The 19,735-nt window shown below is 42.9% G+C and overlaps 1 protein-coding gene across 2 annotated transcripts in view; it reads left to right on the top strand.

The window, feature by feature from the left end:
* GFRA1 (GDNF family receptor alpha 1) overlaps positions 1 to 19,735 on the top strand; it is a 219,726-nt gene that overhangs the window by 51,820 nt on the left and 148,171 nt on the right. The window contains exon 5 of one of the 2 annotated variants that reach the window (XM_005566515.4): positions 10,027 to 10,041. The exons of the other annotated variant lie outside the window; for it this stretch is intronic. Coding sequence (XP_005566572.3) covers positions 10,027 to 10,041 — 15 coding nt within the window. The remainder of the gene's footprint in view (positions 1 to 10,026; positions 10,042 to 19,735) is intronic. 2 annotated transcript variants of the gene reach the window in all.

Raw genomic sequence — 19,735 nt, 5'->3', positions numbered from 1 at the left:
CAAAGTGGTTAAGAGTTTGGATTCTGAAGCCAGACTGCTTGAGTTGAATTCCAGCTCACTTGCTTCCCTTTGACCTTTGGCAACTTTAGTTAACCTTTGTGGACCTGTGTGTGTGTGTGGTTTTTTTTTTTTTGTTTTGAGACAGAGTCTCACTCTGTCGCCCAGGCTGGAGTGCAGTGGCTTGGTCTCGGCTCACTGCAAGCTCCGCCTCCCAGGTTCATGCCATTCTCCTGCCTCAGCCTCCTGAGTAGCTGGGACTACAGGCACCTGCCACCATGCCCGGCTAATTTTTTTGCATTTTTTTTTAGTACAGACGGGATTTCACTGTGTTAGCCAGGATGGTCTCGATCTCCTGACCTCGTGATCTGCCCGCCTTGGCCTCCCAAAGTGCTGGGATTACAGGCATGAGCCACTGCGCCCGGCCAGGCCTGTGTTTCTTTATCTGTAAAATGAGGATAATGAGAATAGCTACCTTTTAGGGTGATTGAGAGGATTCAGGCAGTCTATGTAAACTACTTAAAATAGTGCCTGCTGTACAGAAAACTCTGAAAACATTAGTTATTATTAATGTTAATATGGACTTTTATGCTCTAATATTCTGCCCTGGGCTTTGGGACTACAATGGACAGAATGTCCCTGACATCATGGTCCTTTCAGCTTAGTTGGAGAGAAAGAGAAAGAAAATAACAAGTGTATATTAGGGCACCAAGGAGATGTACAGTAGATATGGGAGCATATAGCAGGGAGTTCTAATGAAAGGTCCTGGTAGTGTTCATTATAGAACTTTAGAACTGGAAAAGATTGCAGCTATTTTCTTGTCAGCTGCTCCTTTGAAACCCAGAGTGCTTAAATGATTTAAGTTCATTCAGGTGATGTGTAGTAGAGCCAGGCCAGAACCTGTACCTCCTGAAACTGAGGTCAAGCTAGAGTGTATTACGTCATCAAAGCCCCTCCTAGAAGTCTTGGGCCCATTTCATGATGATCAACAACGCTTGATTTTAGAGCAGCTTCTCAGAATTCAAACTTGAATTGTCTCTGGCTCCTGGGAGCTGTCCTGATGGTTATTTGTGCCAAGCATCAGGTAATGATGATAATCATTGTCTTCTATTTACTTTAAAGTTGTCCATCCTGATAATGATCACCTGGTAAAGAGAGAGATTTATTCTGCTGGACATTTGTAAACATCCAGTTTGAATTTTGGAAACTGGGTAACCAACCTGATTAAAACCTGGATCACGCAGAGCTGGCTGAGGAATACATGTGGATAAAATGTATCATTTGACTTGGAAATGGAGATGAAAAAGCATCTTCAGGAAGTGTATGTTGGGTGGGCGGGTTGGGGGATTAAAACCTCATTCAAGCAGGTAATAGAACCTTAAAGGTTTCAGATGGCTTATAATTTATCTGTAATGGGAAAAATACTTTACCACTGAGATAATATCTTGGAATAAATTTGAAATCACAGGCTGTATTATGGATGTGTTTGTGGATGTATGTGAATTGCAAAGAATGAAATTTTTTTGTGAATGTAATTTAGCATGCGTAAGATGACAAATAAGCTATATGCAGTAAGAGTCCATTTGATACAATGTGTGTAATTTTAAACTTAAAATCGTCATGCTTTGGAACTGGAAGGGACCTTAGAGATCATCTAGTAGGAATCATTTTGCAAATGGAAGAACGGAATCCCAGGGAAGGTGAGTGGCTTTGCCTGCACTGCAAACTAGAATCCAGATGTTTAGACAACTGCATTTGGAGACTTTTTACACTGTAAAGCTTGATATCCAGGGGCTCACTTTTAGTATTTTACCAGTATTAGTTTTATGTCATTGCTAATCACAGCTATAATGTAATTTCTTCTGGAAGATGGGCCATCTCTTCAGCCCTTTGCATATATGGATACTTAATACAAATACTTTTTGTGACTCCTAATTAATATCCGATGATAGAAGTTTAGGAAAATTGAAGCAATGTTACTTGTCAACTTCTTTTGTTTAGGCTCTTAATGTGGCTTCTTCTGATTTCTCAGCTGATTCGAAAGAATTCAGAGAAGGTCATGTGTGCTGCTGTTTTCATAGGAAAACACTGGTTGCTAGAGGGATCAATTTCAACATAGTTTCATATCATAGAGATTTTAATAATGCAGTCTAAAATATTTGTACATGAATTCATTAAGCCCAGATTAGTCTTATTATAATTACTCAAAAAGTAATTCAATTTAAGAGAAAACATTTTAAATGGATATAAAATACACTGTGAGCTGGGAAGCCGTACTGTTCTACTTTATCAGCTCTATAAAGTACTAGCAGACTCGAACATAACTTTCATAGTATACAGAATGCAATCATAAAAAGTATTATTCCTAAATCTATTTTTTTATGTTCTTTCAGTAGTTAAGAGCTTTATTCCTCTGTGCTAGGAATGAGATATACTAGGGATAGGATGTCGTAAACATGGTAGGGGCTCACCAGCTCGTGTCTCTTGCACTGCCTTTCCAAGTCAGCGCAGGTTGATGGGTTACAAGCACACAGCCCAAGATTGATGTTGGTAGTACATTCCCTAGTAAATGTAGCAGGAAGATTCTTTCAGGCTTTTTTAAAAAATTTTTTTCTTATCCACAAATAAAAGACATTTACTGAGCACTCTGTGCCTTCAGAGGTACAACAGTGACAGGCAAAGTATTGGTCTTCATTTCTAATATGATAAAAGGTGAAGGGAGGCCAGAAGCAAGGAAAACGAGAGAACTTTCTCCAGCCTACATCCAAAACCAGGTAGAGAAGAAAAGGCAGAGTGAGATAAAAGATCTTGCAGCATTAAAGAGCAGTTGTCGTTTTTGGCTTAGAGAGCTGGAGATGCGGAGCGAGGCCTTCCGGTTAGTCCTTAAAGCTATTACCAAGGCTCACTGGGGCTCTGTTCAGTTTGAGCAACCTTAGTGTGCCTGGAGGAAGCAGGAGGGTCATGAATATTGGCCGTGTGGCTACATGGTTGCCTGAGCTGTCTGGCTTTGGAGACATGGAAAACTAATCACAGCCCCTATGTGGTGCCACTGAGGCTGAGCCGGGACTCTGGAGGAGCTCTGGACTCTGGCCATGCTCCGGGAGAGGCAGACCTGCACCTGGGCAGGAAGGGGCTCTGCTTCAGTGGTTTGCTGTGCTCAAACTTTATTTAATAAAACAATGGAACCCTTTTCTCAGGCAAATTCTCCATAGAACCCCGTTATAGGGAACAGAACAGCTCTCTCTGAGTGCCGCCAATTCAGCTGCCCCCATACAGTTCCTACCTCTTTTGACCCTTACCCACCAGGGAGTGTGGCTTGAGATGCTGATCAAAGCCCGGGACAGGGCTAGCTGAGCCCCCTAAATGGTGTCTTGAGAAACAAAGACAGGTCCAGAGGAGACGGGTAATGTTAAAGGAATGAGTGGTACCCAAAACAAAGGTCAGGCCTTGGGTTTCTGGCCCCTCTGGGTTCTAACCACAACTCCTTAGATTGCTGGTGTTTGAAGGTAGGATGTCATTGGATCACTGATGTCAAGGCTTAAAAATAATTCATTCATAGGTAATATCTGAGAATTGATTTGTGGCTTCTGAATGGCATATAGCTACAGGATGACAAGAAGGAATTAGAAGGATTATTTTATTTTCATGAATTTTCCTCTCATGATTCCCTTATAGTCCTATGCAAGTCACAGAGGTTTTTCAAATAGTAGACAACCAATAAATGTTTTTTGAATAATAATACTATAATTTATAGAAGACTTTCTGGGTGCCAGTCATCGTGTTCTCTTATAGGCAATCTCTCATTCAGTCTCCATGGCAAATTTTGTCTCCACAAAAATTACCTATCGTTATTGGCATGTTGCTGATGAAAAAATCAAGGCTTGAGGAAATAAAATAATTTGCCCAAGATCGCACAGACGAACATAGGACCAGCTCTGACATCAGAATCTGAGTTTTTATGACCCTGTTTCTATTGCTTATTATTATAACATTGACTTTCACCTATTGAACATGCAGCATACAGCAGCCACCATGTGCTAAGTGCTTTACATATACACTTTTGACTGTCCTCCTAGGCATTCTGCAAGATAAATTTTATTATCCTCATTGTACAAGTGAGGAAATGAAGACTCATAGAGTTTAAATAGCTAGTCCAGTGTGGCTAGGATGCTGACCTTTTCCAGGATTGAACGAATATTATTTGACTACAAAGTACTTGTGCTCTGTGCTGATTAAATTATCCCACTTGATCCTCATGATATTCCTACGGTAGGGAAAAAGCTCTTCGCTACTGTTGCCATTTTATAGATAGGAATGTAAGCTACAACATGTTCAGTGATTACTCCGGGTGTCCATTTGGTAAGGGGTTGGGACTTGATCCCAGATCATTGAGATCCAGTGGCCATAATTCTGTGGTGCCACAGCACTGGATCAAATAAGGACTCATCCTATCACCTTTGGAGAGCCGACCTGCAGGTTTGGACCTGAGCTTTGTCAATTGAAAACAGAACTTCCCTGGAGTGCCACGGGTACTCAACAAGTAGGGAGGCATTGATGGGCCCCACTTTTCAACATAAAAAGAAAAAATTCACTCCATTCGCAGAGATTTGCAGAAGAAATGTACCGACTGAATTCTCATTACTCTTCGTGTCTATGTACAGAGCTTGCTGGATTTTTAAACTTGGTGAGGGCGGCAGCGCAGCCGATTGTGAAACTGACTTTGGTTAATGGTGAACTGACTCCATCAAGAAAGCCGCATTCATTCCAGCTGTTTCGTTCCTCAGCCCTGGTTAGTTGGGTCCCAGTAAAATTCGCAGCGCTTTACTGTAAAAGCACTTGTACTTGAAAGAGAATTTTCTTTCTGTAGCTCAAACCACAGGAGGACTTGCAAGACAGCTGTCTCCCCAGGTGAGACTTCTTAAATGGGAGTTAAGTGCATGCATTTCAAGAAACTAAACTCCCTTCATCTATAATTTAACCTAGAAAAGAAAGCAAAATTGAGAGAGTAGTATGATTACATTGCTTGAGAACTAGTAACTTTACCTCCCCCAGTTTTATGGAAGTCATGCTCGGTTTCACTGTTTGCCATACCTTTAATACTGTAGGGTGTGGGCTAAGTGTGATATTGTAATAATAGTGAGAGTTTCTCTAACCATAGTTATGGACTATGGATTGAAATAGTAAATTATTCCTGGCAGACTGAATGGGCAATAAGACTGCCATCCAGTTCTCCTCATAAAACAAAGCAATAGATAAATAAAGCAGAGCCAACTCACTTAACCTGCATGGCTCTGTGCACTGCTAATTATTAACCCAGGCGCAAGAGAGAGGGGTTCACCCGGAGTGTAGTTAAGTCATTTTTAATCGAGGTAAACACTAGTCATGTGGATGAGTAGCACTCAAGAAAGTTTTAATCAGCAACATTTAGGAATCACCCAGCCTAATTGCCATAACTTATTAATAATAATAAATAATCGCATCTTTTTATGGCCCCTGTCTCTGGAGGACTCAGTGCATTAAAGATCTCTAGGGTGTGAATCTCTTAGTAGCTGTGGGGGAAGGGGCAAGTATCCTTGATGCTCATTCCTAACTGAAGACATTGGACAGCAGGGCTAAGAAAGGCAATCTGAGTTCCTTCCTTCTTATTTTCTTCCTCCCACATCTGAATCACCAACTTATACACACCCTTTCATCTATCTATAGGACCAGAATGGCTCCAGGGGCCAGTGGGGCTGGGGAGGCGGGGCAGGCGGAAGAACAGGCTTTCCTTTGTCCATGTGAATGATTGGGGTTGGGGTTTTCTCCCTTGGGAAGTGAGTAAGAGCAGAGCTTTGTCTGAAGGAGTTCATTTCCTCTGTACCAGTGTCCCTGGTGTCCTTTGGGCTCAACCTGATTCTGGCTAGAGCAGCCGTGGCAATTCCCCACTCCATACTGGCGTGATTTCCAACTCCTGCAACAGCAGAAAAGATGGTCCTGAGTCTTATTCTCAGAGTAATTCCCCACAGCAACGGATGGAATGGGAAAACATTTGTTGTATATCTAACTTTACCTTCTCACCACCACGATAGGGGTATTAGAATATGCCTGGGTTTTCAACAAGGAAACTCGCGCTCAGCAAGTGTAATGGATGGACTGCTGACTTTGTGGTTGGTTAGATTGAAAGAAGAATATCACGCTCAAATTCGAGGCCTTTTGGTTTTTGTAAGTGACTACTCCCTATAGTTTAGGAGATGGGAGTGGTGGACAGGAACACCAGTGTAGCGAATGGTAAGAATATTTCAATGGCTGATATCCTTTGACATCCACAGTTTGGGAGAGGAAGTTAAAATGTAGCTAACAGCACAAAAATCACCACCTTCTCCTTTATTTCCCGTTTGTCTGCCCATGAATCATGTGTGCGTGAGCCAGGATTGCCATTTCATTCTGGAAAAGTGAAATTTTAAAGAAGGTACCCAAACCATTATTAGACCAAAAAGATCAGTAATAAGAATGGAATGATTTATACCTCAGACAACGAAAGACATAAACTTCGAATGTTAAGTTCCAAGATAATTCATGTGCAAAATTGTTGCAATATTCATACTGATGTTTATTAAAATTTACAGTTGAATAAAACAGTGCAAAATGTAAACAAAGCTGAAAAAGAGTTTTTGGAAAAATCTAAAATAGCTACTGTGAGTTTTTAGAATAGAAGATATGAATAGTTACTCCATGTATATTTGTCTGCTAAAGCGTGAAATATACAATGGAATTGGACAGAATAAGGTCACTAAATCCCTCCCTGAATTTCCATCCTCCCTGTCCACTGATACTTTTCAGTAATTCAGATCAGCACTGAATTTTGAAGGAAGTGCTCCTTGTCAAAACCACGCAGAGGAGGTTGAGGATTCTGGACGGATGTCGAGACGGAGTCCATATTTCAAACACTAATCTTATTTCACTAATGTTTTCAGGGTTGGAAATTTTTGTCTGTATTCATTAGAGGGGAATGATAAATCTCTAGTTTGTACTTTGCTAATAATAGTCATGAGCTTTTGTGCTTCATTAAGGTTAAATGAATCTCATGTAGTCCTAGCTCAGCCTTTAACTCCATGTGTGATCTGGAGAAAAATCTCTGAATTGTCTGGGACTCAGTTTCCTCATCTGTAAAAGGAGGTTGGATCAGATGAGTGCTAAGACAGACCAGCCCTCTTTCCCTCCCTCGTAGGTGGGAGCTTGCCATGCCCAGGCAGGTGGGATCCACAAAGGTGTTTAAGAGACATTGCTCTTGTCCTCAGGAGCTCATGGTCTATATAAATAACTCATTATAATAAGAGCTATAATTGCAACATGCACAAATTACTCCAGGGGCACAGAGGCGGAAACAGTGAATTCCCTCTCTGTGGGAATAGACTTCACAGTGGCTGTGACATTTGAAGGCTGAGTAGGAGGGCTCCTCCAGGTGTGCTGGCTGGTCAGAGGGTGGGTGGTGCAGACTATGGGTTCCAGGAAGCAAGTGCATGTGAAAGTGGTATATTTAGGGAGCTGCACATGATTCTCACAGTCTCTGGGCAGTGGCATCCCACACACTGCTGGATCAGAATTTGTACTAATGATGAATTACTGAGGTTAGAGACTACTGTATAGTGTGTATCAATTAGAGCAGAGTCAAGGTTTCCTGTAGTGGCACTGATAGGAGCCATTTAAATCCCAGTTGGCTTTGTTGAGTGTAAAAGAAATGGCGGTGTTTTTGCCAATTCCCTGGGAATTACGAGCCTGCAATCTGTTTTACCTGCACCACAACCACTGGCCTCAGTGTACCCTTGGGAGTATGAACAACTCCCTGTGGGGTCACGTGTGCCCAACTGGAGTGAAAACTGCCACCATAGATCTTCTCTTCTTGCAGGCTGTTAACCTACAAGGTGCGTGTCTCAGCCACACCACTGGTGGACCCTTGGTTCTTTGTGACTATGTAGGAGCTGATGTTTCTGGTAATGACAGAGCAAAATTAGATGTTGATGATATATAGTTCCTACTTAATTTTTAAGATGAAAATAACGTTAGCTTTAAAATTTCGGTTGTAAATGTAAGGCATGTTCATTGCTAAAAATTAATACAGAAATGCTTGCATAAAATGTAAAAAAGGTGACCCTAAATTCCATCTCCTGAAAATAATCAATATTTCTGTGACCATTGTGACAGATTTCTCTTCATACAGGTACATAAATGGGCTCAGGATTATATGTGCCATTTTGCTATCTAATATTTTCATTCAAAATAATCAAGGTCTTTAAATAGCCATTTAAAAGAGCTGCACAATAATCCATTGTGTGAGATATATTATATTTGGCTTGATTCCTTATTGCCAGACAATCAGGCAATATCCAGTGTCTTGCCAGTATAAACAATGTCATGAGGAACATTCATGTAGATTTCTTTTATATATTTTGTTATTTCATTAGATTAAAGTCCTAGGAGTGGTATTGGTGGGCCAAGGAGTGCATATTTAATCTTTTTTTAATATACTGTCAAACTATCTTCTAGAAGTTTCATTCCTTTTTATAGTCCTACCATCAGAGCAGGAACCGGCTCATGTCTGAGTGGTGCTATCTGTATCTCTGCTGGTGTTCTTTTGTCTTTAAGTTACTGAGTGAGAAAGCATGAGCAAATGAGAGTACTTTTGGAGTGAGTGGGAGGTGGTATAAGCAGGGTGAATCTGAATCCACGTGGGAGATGTCAAAAAGTACTTGGCATTTGTACATATGTTTATCAAAAGATATGTACGGAAATGTTCATCACAATTCCTAATTTCCAAATGTTGAGAACAACCCAATATCTACCAATAGTCGAGTGGAGAAATAAACTGTAGTATAACCCCACAGTGAAATACCACATGGCAGTGAGAATGAATGAGCTACCACGAAAGAAGCCAAGAAAAGAATTCATGTTGTATCAGTCCATTTACATAAAATTCAAAACCAGGCCATTGAATTTCTGGTGGGGTGGTAGTTAGTGACTGCTTGTTTATTTTTTTAACTAGAGTGTGTGTGTGTGTGCGTGTGTGTGTGTTGAGATGGAATTTCGCTCTTGTTGCCCAGGCTGGAGTGCAATGGCGTGATCTCGGCTCACTGCAACCTCCGCCTCCCGGGTTCAAGTGATTCTCCTGCCTCAGCCTCCCGAGTAGCTGCCACCATAGAACCAGGGGTCCATCAGTGGTGCGGCTGAGACACGCACCTTGTAGGTTAACAGCCTGCAAGAAGAGAAGATCTATGGTGGCAGTTTTCACTCCAGTTGGGCACACGCACCCACCACCATGCCTGGCTAATTTTTGTATTTTTAGTAGAGACGGGGTTTCACCATGTTGGCCATACTGATCTCGAACTCCTGACCTCAGGTGACCCTCCTGCCTCAGCCTCTCACAGTGCTGGGATTATAGGTGTGAGCCACCATGCCTGGCCCTAGATTTGTGTTTCCTGGTGTCAGTGTAATTGGCATTTAGGGTATTTGGTAGCCTCTCAATATTTGCTGGAAGAAATACATTAATTTTTTTTTAACTTTTCTAACAGACTTCGACCATGCTTGTTCCTCTATGGTGTTGAATGAGTTACTTAACTTTCTGGAGCCTCAGTTTCCCCATCTATAAAATGAGAACTATAATAAAACAATTTATAAGATTGTTGTGAAAGTAATATCAATATAAATAATAGCTGCTGATTTTTCTGTGTTTACTATGTACTGGGCACGGGTCTAAGCTCTTAAAATGTATGTCATCATTTGTTTAATTTTTCCCATACTTAGATCTATTTTGTGGTTTAGGGAACTGTAAGTCACAGAGTTAGTAAGTGTGAGGCCAGGACTGAAATGCAAGCAGCCTCATTCCAGATCTTGAGCTCTTAAGCACTGCCTGCTGAATTAAAGGAAATATGCATAGAGTGCTTAGCAAAGTCAGCGTATGTTATCATCATACTGTGACTTTCAACATTGTTATTAATATTTTTTCTCCTCTCTTTCTCCCCTCTCCCCTCCCCTATTTTTCTTCTCTCTTGGCAGATGTTTTTCAGCAAGGTAAGTTCGCTGTTTCCTGCCTGCGTTTTCACTGGCTGTGTGCTCTTTGGGGAATATGGGTATGGTCTGTGTGCAGAGGGTTATAGGACTTCTCATCCTCTATGGACACGTCATGTGGGACCTCAGGGACACCATGAGGACAGTGGCTTAAAGTGCCATCAGCCTCCCTGGGCCTCTGCTGTCCAACCTCTGCTTCTTCCTCTAAACCATGCTTTGGGGTAGGATGTAGACTGGACAGCTGGGCAGGGACACTTGGAGAGGGGTCTGTGGCTGGGCCCTGGAAAGAGGGAGGGATGCTGTGGGCGTGGTGAGGACTGAGATTCTGGAGGGGAGTCTGGGGGAAGGCCCCTGTCCGTTGGGGCTCCTGCATCTCTGGGTCAGCTGCTGCTCCCTGTACCAGAGCCAGTGGAGATTTCTTTGCCAAGCAAACACGCCACTGTTGTAGAGGTGTGGCAAGGCCATGGCTGGCTGGCCACCTCGTGCCTTTCAACCTCACCAATTGGGTCTGTGACTGAGATAGTGTCACCCAGGTGAGGGTGTGCAGTGTCGTCTGTTTTACTGGGCAAGGTCATGTGCTCTGAGGAGCTGGAGGTGAAATCCTAACCCCACACTGGCCCATGTTTTAATCCCCACTTAGGATGCAGAGCCATTGTGCTCTGGGGTGCGGCAGGAGACTCATGGATCATGGCCTCCTCGAACCTTCTGGATATACGTCAAGGGGGAATTGCCTTTTTAATCACAGCTTGACACTACTGGGTAAAAGTAGCAGGGTATCACTGTTTGTAGTCAAGCTGGGAAATATGTTGGTAGCACACATCTGCTGTGTCTTTCTGGAATCTGAGGCTGGCTTCGAATAAAAGAGACTGGTTTAAAAATATACCCAGGCATTCCATAAATAGCTTCCAAATAATCTTACAGGCTTGGTATTTTCACAACTGTTATTTCACCCCAAACATGCAGCGTGTGTTATGGAGAATATCTGCTTTCTCTGATAGACGTGCAGTTGTGGATAACAATGAGGGTGCTGTTGTATTGTCTTTTAAGAGTCTGGAGTCATAGACTTACTTTGATAAATAATTCATAAATCCCAACAAGCTGTAAGTAATAAGTTCCATTTGGCTAGAGACTAGAGATGAGCAGAATTGAAAAGGTGTCGTGACTGTGCGTGTAATGAAAGTGCTGCTGTCAGGGCCCGTGGCTGTAGTGAGTTTTCTTCCTTGACAAACTGGGGGGTCAGTGGGGCGCTCTGGGCAGATCATTTTTTTCCTGTGAACTAGAATGTAAGCAACCCCACGCCGGATTGCATTTTTCCTCTTGAAACACGGAACATTTGAGTTTGGAAAGGCTTTCTAGAACATGTGTGTTGAGGCTCCTGGAGAATGGGGAGAGGACAGGCCGGTGTCAGATCTGGCTTTTCTATACACAATGGTGAGCGTTCATGGTGGTTGTAATTGGCAGAAAAAAAAAATGGCTTACCAGACTGCCTCTGTCAAGTTTGCCTTCTTTATTAATCAGTCATGCCATTCGATTGATGGGATTTGCCTGCCAGTAACAATGATATGCAGAGCAAAAGTTATAATCATCTACAAATCACCGGCTATGGAGACTTCATAACAACTGCCAGAGATGGAAGCTGCTAGCTACCCATCGCTCTGTGTGTCGGTGGGCAGCAGCTCCCTTATAAGGTATTACTCGGATTTCAAAGGGAAGGAACTGAACTTGCTTTTGTGAATTATTTACACGGCTGGGGCCGTATTGGACCATTTCATATGGAGACATTCTCTAAAATAATGGCAAAGAGCTCGCCTGCTGGTACCCCCTCCTTACCTTTGTTTCTGGCCATCCTGTTGATGAAAATATTGCTCCGTAAAATGTTCAGCCGGTGACAGTCACATCAGCTCTGTGTCTTACAGGTGGAGTCTAAAACCGTGATCTCCACAAGGTCTTCTGTGGTTGAAACTCAGGGCCAGAATTGTACCATTAAGTTGAAATATGGGGATGATGAATTGTGCTAGAAATCCACAAGCAGAAAACGACTTAGCTTCAAATGAACAGATGCCACTGCGTTGTCTGAGGCCCATGCACACAATAGCAACATTGAGTGGCCCTGCCTTCCTGGACACGCCATGGGCATCCAGGCCCTGCTTGCTTTGACGTGGCCAAGGAGTCACGGGCAGTTGGGGGAAACACTGCTTGATAAATGTGTGCTTCTGGCGGTGAGGGAGGGAGGACTCTGCCCAGTGGAGTCCCTGCTTATTTGGGCTGCTGTGCACTGTGGCAGGCAGAAGAGGGAAGCAGGCTTGCAGCTGACAACATCAGACGTTCTCAGAGGAAACAGAAGTTATTTCCTCTGGATTGCATTATCTTATATTTCACTACAGATCAATCTTGTTATAGTAGGTGACAGCACAGCAGTTACTGCTGGGTTTTGCTCTGCTGTATCTGTGGCATGTGCACATGAGAGTGTGCTTCTACCCTGCTCTCATGCCATTTTATAGCTTTTTCTATTCTTTCATCTGTAAATGCCACTTGCTGTGACGTTGAGACCACAGAGTCTGAGGATGGTCAAGGACCAGCAGGCCTGCAGCTGGGCCTTTCTACATACGAGTTCCGGGGCCACGGGGCCATGTTTTCAAGGAGCCTTAATTGACCTACATTCCCTGTTGTCCACAGAGACCTTAGGTGGCTCTCAGGAATTCCAGAGTGCCATAGAATTGCTCTTCACAACTTCAAATGCAATTGAAAATTCTGTATGTGCATGCGTGTCTAGAGTCTTGAGTTTTAGAGCACTTTAATGCCAATCGTTTACTAATGATGAAGTCAGGACCACACAGACACACATGCACGCCTCATTTGAAGTTACTGAAGCACCTTTTGAATGCTCATCCGTTGCCTCAACCTTGATTCTGAAATCGAACAGAAACTGAGCAAGCCGCTTGGAAATCACAGCAGTACCACTCAGCAGAGCATTTTAAAGCGTAAGTGGGCGTAGTATAAAGATTTCACCATTTAGTTAATCCTCCCTGCACTGGCAGCTGAAGTCCCTTAAAGACTCTGAGCCCAGGGAGGCATAACCTTTCCTCCTCCCCTGTTCTCGTCTGGAGCCAGGATCTTGTTAATGGAGAGATTTTTCTTCCGGCTCCAGTAATTTGCGATACCCCTCAAACACAGGGCATGACGTGTTTATTCTGCAGCTGGTACATATGTGCAGGGCACTTTCTAGACCTTGAGAATAAGTGAATAAGACAGCACAGGGTCCTGTTTTCAGAAAACTTATAGTCTAGCTTGAGGGGCATTCTGTAGCCAAGTTTACAAATAAACGTGATAAATTCAAACAGGGATGAATGAAGAAAATATCTCAGGGTGATGTGCTAGTGGCTACCAGGGCCACTGCAGGAGGAGTGGCCAGAGAATGACAAGTAGGGCCAGTTATTGAAGTATCTTGGCGAAGGACAGAAGGATTTACAAGGTAGGAACACCTGATGTTCCAAGCTCAGAAGAAAGCCTGGGGTGTGTCTGGAGCTCGCGAGTGAAGGAGAAAGTTGTGTGAAATGAACAAGGAGAACAGGGCAGGCATCTGGGGGGCTGAGAGAAAGGGAGTCGGAGATGAGTTTTAAGCAGGAGAATGGCGTGATCTTATTCACATTTAAAAATGACCACTCTGGTTGCTGTGAAAATGCAAAAAAACAGTACATGAGAAGCACAAATCAGGACCAGGGCTGAGTGCTGAGTGGGAGGCTCTGACTGCCTTGCTTTGTGAGTCTCTGCACTCTCAGGCGGTGGGAACGGGTAGCCCCATTCCCAGCCAGCTCACCTCTGCTGAGTGCCCACTTTCTGCTCGTTTTGCCTCAAAAGGGTCTTGTGCCCATGACTTACATCTGCTCTCCTTAAAGCTGGCAAATATGCTCATCAAGACATCATTAAAATATTCCTATATGTATCTTCAGATTTTAAATAGCCACTTTTCTACAATACATACATACATGTGTGTATCATATGTATTACATGCATATGAGGTAAAAAAATATATATATATATATCATATATTTTTTAGCCTCAGCTGAGTATAATGCAGAGGAAAGACACCAATTCCAAGGTCTCCAGGACCATTGGCAACAAAGAAAGGGGTTTTTTTGGGGGGGCTGTAGCACCACATGCCCATTTGCCATGGGCAGCTACTCCCCAGCCCTGCAGAGTGAGGCCAGGCAGGAATTTGGACCCATGATGGCCACATAGCCAGGATTTTCAAGAGAAGCCAGGAATCTGGAATGGTGTGCCAAACCTTACAATGTTTAAGCTTTTAATTAAAGGTTAAACAAACAAACTGAACTCATCTATGGCCAGAATGGCTTCTGATCTCAGATTGGTGGCTGGTGATTAGGAAACCTCAGTTTTTCTCCAGCAGGGTTGCTGCCTTTGCAGGGGGAGTTTGGGCCAGGTGCTTTGGCCTCTGGCCTCAGTTTTCTCATTTGTAAAAGGAGAGACTTGGAGAGATCCTGTTTGTCTTTCTGTAGATGCTCTATCTTGAGACGTTTTAAGTGGACTTGAATTAATAGAGTACAGAAATATCCCTTGTGCAGGTTTTGGCTATACACTAGATAACCTGGGTGAAAGCAGAGGCTTCCCTCGTGGTGGTGAATTAAGGTTAAAAGAATGTGGTTTCAGAAGTATAACCTGTTCACATGGCCATTTTGAAACAGCAGCTCTTTCTCACATGGATACATACTGGAATCCACAATGGACGGCCTTGCTTTTATTAATTTGAAGAGAACAATAAATCATAGTTTGGTTTCTGGCAGCCGAGCGCCAAGCCTGTTAATTGTTGGGGTGGGCTTGTGGTGATGGGCCCACTGCCATTTATCAGGAGCTTGACTTGAGCTCTTTTGCATATTTCAAACTTACGGGTCAAACTGCTGGGCCTTTGTCTTAGGTTTACTCGCCACTTCTGAAAACCCATCTATTATAAAGGTACAACCCCTCAGCCATGAATCATGCTCCCCCTGATAATGTTTTACATTATGAAAGATTGTTTTCTTTATGAGTGCGGGATTTGAGTGAATAAATGAAATCTGTTGTTATCACTTCCAGGTAGACATTCCAAGTTGTTATGTGATGGCAAACTAGGAAATGAGAAAAATGCATGAGCACTTTTATGGTGGAAAGTGGTTGGTTCCCCAGTCACACTCCTCTGTGCAAATGTTTCAGTAGAATCAGTAGAATATTCGAAGTCATGTAGGAAATGCATCCATCTTTCCGGCACAAACGGAACGACATTACCATTTATTTTTGCATAGATTCACTTTGTGTGTGTGTGTGTGTGTGTGATGTGTGAGGAAAATGATAACCGGATTTAAACAATCACATTCTCTGAGATGTTGTATCACATTCCATGGGGGCTGTGTGAGGCTGCCTCTTCCCTGCCAGGTGACCTCGGGGTGGAGCTTTCCTTGTCGCAGATTCGTTGTGTGCCCACTGCCATCCAAGGGCATCAGTTTGGGGTGAGGTTTTAGAGGGTCTCCTACCACTAACTTGTCTTCCAAAATTCCTAATCAGGAAAGAAGAGAACTTTTAGATTTTTTAGTTGAGGTGGTATCTATAAAAGAAAAGTCCGTCTCAAAAAAAAAAAAAAAATATATATATATATATACACACACACGCACGCATACATATATACGTGTATATATATTTTTTTCCGGAGATGAAGTCTAGTTCTGTCGCCAGGCTGGAGTGCAGTGGTGTGATCTTGGCTCACTGCAACCTCTGCCTCCCAGGTTCAAGCGATTCTTCTGCCTCAGCCTCCCAAGTAGCTGGGATTACAGGCACGCGCCGCTATGCATTTCTCAGATCATATCCCTATCATTAGGTGACACATGATTATAGTTTTAACTGATAATCCAATTTCACAGAGGAGAAAACAAAGGCACAGTATAGAATTGACCTAATGATGGTTAGAGAACTAGTTTTTGTATTTTTACTAGAGATGGGGTTTCACCTTGTTGGCGAGATGATCTTGATCTCCTGACTTTGTGATCCACCCACCTTGGCCTCCTAAAGTGATGGGATTACAGGTGTGAGTCACCATGCCCAGCCCCTTTTAAAATTTTTATTGGGATAATAATAATGCTAGTATTTGTGTGCCCCTGTATTCCAGACATTGAGCTAAGTATTTTGCACATGTTTCCTCACTGAATCTACCCCCAAACTTTGTAAGGTACGGTCATATGCTGCATAACAATAGTTCAGTCAATGACAGCCTAAATGATGGTGGTCCCATAAGATTATAATATTGGATTTTTGCTATGCCTTTTCTATGTTTATGTATACTTAGATTCTTACCATTGTGTTACAATTGCCTGCAATATTCAGTGCAGTAACATGCTGTACAGGTATGTAGTCTAGGAGCAATACACTATACCATATAGCCTCGGTGTGGAATAGGCAACACGTCCTAGGTTTGTATAGGTATACTCTGACATTTGCACAAATGAGGTCATTGCCTGATGAGGCATTTCTCAGATCATATCCCTATCATTAGGTGACACATGATTATAGTTTTAACTGATAATCCAATTTCACAGAGGAGAAAACAAAGGCACAGTATAGAATTGACCTAATGATGGTTAGAGAACTAGTGAGTGGTAGAGCCAGGAGTAATATTTTTTTTCTTTTTTTTTTTTTTTTTTTTTTTTTGAGATGGAGTCTCGCTGTGTCACCCAGGCTAGGGTGCAGTGGTGCCATCTCGGCTCACTGCAAGCTCCACCTCCCAGGTTCATGCCATTCTCCTGCCTCAGCCCCCCAAGTAGCTGGGACTACGGGCACCCGCCACCATGCCTGGCTAATTATTTAGTAGAGACGGGGTTTCACCGTGTTAGCCAGGATGGTCTCAATCTCCTGACCTCATGATCTGCCCGCGTTGGCCTCCCAAAGTGCTGGGATTACAGGCGTGAGCGACTGCGCCCAGCCAGGATTATATTTTAATTGTTAGAATTTATTTCATAGAAAAGCTTGAAAGATATAAAAAATTATGAAGATAGTATGGTGTGTTTTCATATACCCAGTACTCAGTTTCCCCTCTCATTAGCATCTTACGTTTGTCTGGTGTATTTGTTAAAATACGGATACTTTATTACTAAGGTCCGTAGTTTATTCGGCTACTCTGAGTTTTTTATTCTGATATCCTTCTATTCTGAAATCCCATCCAGGATCCCACCATCACATTTAGTTTTCATGTCTCCTTAGGTTCCCCTTGGCTGTGACAGTGTCTTAGTCCCTTCCTGCTGCTATAACAAAATCCCTGGTAGACTGGATAATTTATAAACAGCAGAAATGTATTACTCACAGCTCTGGAGGCTGGGAAGTTCAAGATTAAGGTGCCAGCAGATGTGGTGTCTGGTGAGGGCTTGTTCTCCGCTTCATGGATGGCACCTTCTAGCTGTGTCCTCACATGGCAAAAGGGCAAAATGGTGGCCCCAAACCTCTTTTAAAGGGCACTAACCCCATTTGTGAGGGCGGAGCCCTTATACCTCATCACCTCCTAAAAACCCCTCCTATTAATACTATCACACTAGGGATTAACTTTCAACATGTGAAAGGGGTAGGAGGAGTCTCACATTCAGACCGCAGTAGACAGTTTCTTAGACATTCCTTGATTTTGAATGACCTTGAGAGTTTTAAGGAGTACTGGTCAGGTATATTGTAGATGCCCTCTCTTGGAATTTGTCCAATTTTTTTTTTTTTTTTTTTTTTTTAAAGAGACAACGTCTCACTCTGTTGTCCAGGCTGGAGTGCAGTGGTGCAACCATAGCTCACTGCAACCTTCAACTCCTGGGCTCAAGTGATCCTCCTGCCTCAGCCTCCTGAGTAGCTGGGACTACAGGCATGCACCACCATGCCTGGCTAAATTTTAAACACTTTTTTTGTAGAGACAGAGGTCTCGCTGTCACTCAGGCTGGAGTACAGTGCGTGATCCTAGCTCACTGCAAACTTCAACTCCTGGTGTCAAGAGATCCTCCCACTTCAGCCTCCCAAAGTGTTAGGATTACAAGCATGGGCCACCGCACCTGGCCTGATGTTTTTCTTATTGGTTAGACTGGGTTATGGGTCTTTGTAAGGAATATCACAAAGGCAAAGTGCCATTTTCGTCACATCCTATCAAGGGCACATACTATCAGTGTGATTTATAGCAGCTGATGTTGATCTTGATCACTTGGCTGAAATAGTGTGTGTCAGGTTTCTCCACTGGTGTGGTTACGTTCCTCCTCCTTTCCATACTATATGCTTTGGAAGGAAATATAGGCACAGCCTACCTTTAAGGAGTGGGGAGTTATGTTCCACCTCATTGAGGGTCGTGTATCTACATAAATTATTCTTCTGCACTGCAGACTTGCCTCTTATCCCTCATGTATTAATTTATTCAATAACTTACATCAGTATGAACTCAGAGATATTTACGTTATGCTTTGAGTTCTAATCTATTACTATTTTATTTTGTTGCTCAAATTGTTCCTGCTTTGGCCACTTGGAGCTCTTTCAGCTGGCTTCTATGCCCCTTTGACATATTCCTTAACAAAAGTAACTTTTTGAATACTTCTGTAATACTTATGGCACTGGAAGATGCCCCAGGCTCATCATTTATATTTCCCACCGCAATCCCACAATCAATAGGATTGTACAATCATTTCTCCAAGGAGTTATGGTTTTGATCATTGAAGAATCATACAAGAAACCAAGATCTGGGTGTTAGGTATGCTTATTGCTACCGGGGTGTCCTTTCTTTTAGGCCCTCCTAGCTGACAGAGCAAAGAAGTAGATGCATGTACACTGACCTGTGTAAATACACATATCTGTAAATATTTATATATATATAACCAGGTATATAAATATTAAATTAAGCATGAGTTCCTCGTGATGTGTTCAACTCTAACCCATTACCACATGGATCATTCTAGCCTCCTCTAATTTGGTTATTTGTAAATTCCCACTCCCATGGTAAGTCATCTGGACCAGGATTTTGACTTCGGATCAGTCTGCCTGGGTTCAATCTGCTTTCTTGACACCTAGAGAAGGGCTTTCATCTACCCACAGTGGGACAGAATCACAGATCCTTGACCCTTTCCAAGGCCAGACATGACTGCTCAGATGTAGAAGTACAAGTTTATTGCATGCCCTTCTGCTCCTATGCCAGACCCAGGCTTATTCTCAGGACTTCTCAGCCAATTCTAGCTTTGCTAGCTTCTCAGTGGGTTTGCCTTATCTAGAGCGGAGGCCAATTGCATAGTGTCTTGTTTCTGTGCAAAGGCATTTGTACTTTTCCCGTAGCCTAGGCAAGCCAGGGACAAAACAACAGAACTGTTTATAATACTCCAGCTGTTGAGTGCTTAAACCCTCTGTACCTTCCCTAATTGAGTGCTTAAACCGTCTGTACCTTTTTCTCAATTGAGATTGTAGCTCACTGGGAACCAGGATAGAGCCATCTTTTAAGTCTCTGAGTTTGTCCTGGGGCTAGATTATGAGGCTTCTGGGAATCTCCTGCTTGGGCAGGAGGGTGGTTGTGTGCATGATTGGTTGAGCATGTTTGTCTGTTTGGACTGGCACCCATGTGTCAACTTCCCCCAGCTGCCTCTCTCTGATGCCCCTTCCCAGATGCCTGTGCTGGTGCACAGTCCCCTCCAGCCAGAGCTGTTATTATTTGGAG

This window comes from Macaca fascicularis, chromosome 9, assembly GCF_037993035.2.
Source record: "Macaca fascicularis isolate 582-1 chromosome 9, T2T-MFA8v1.1".
NCBI classification, from domain to species: domain Eukaryota; kingdom Metazoa; phylum Chordata; class Mammalia; order Primates; family Cercopithecidae; genus Macaca; species Macaca fascicularis.
Note: the sequence above shows the minus strand (reverse complement) of the source record. Positions and strands in the feature narration are given on the sequence as shown.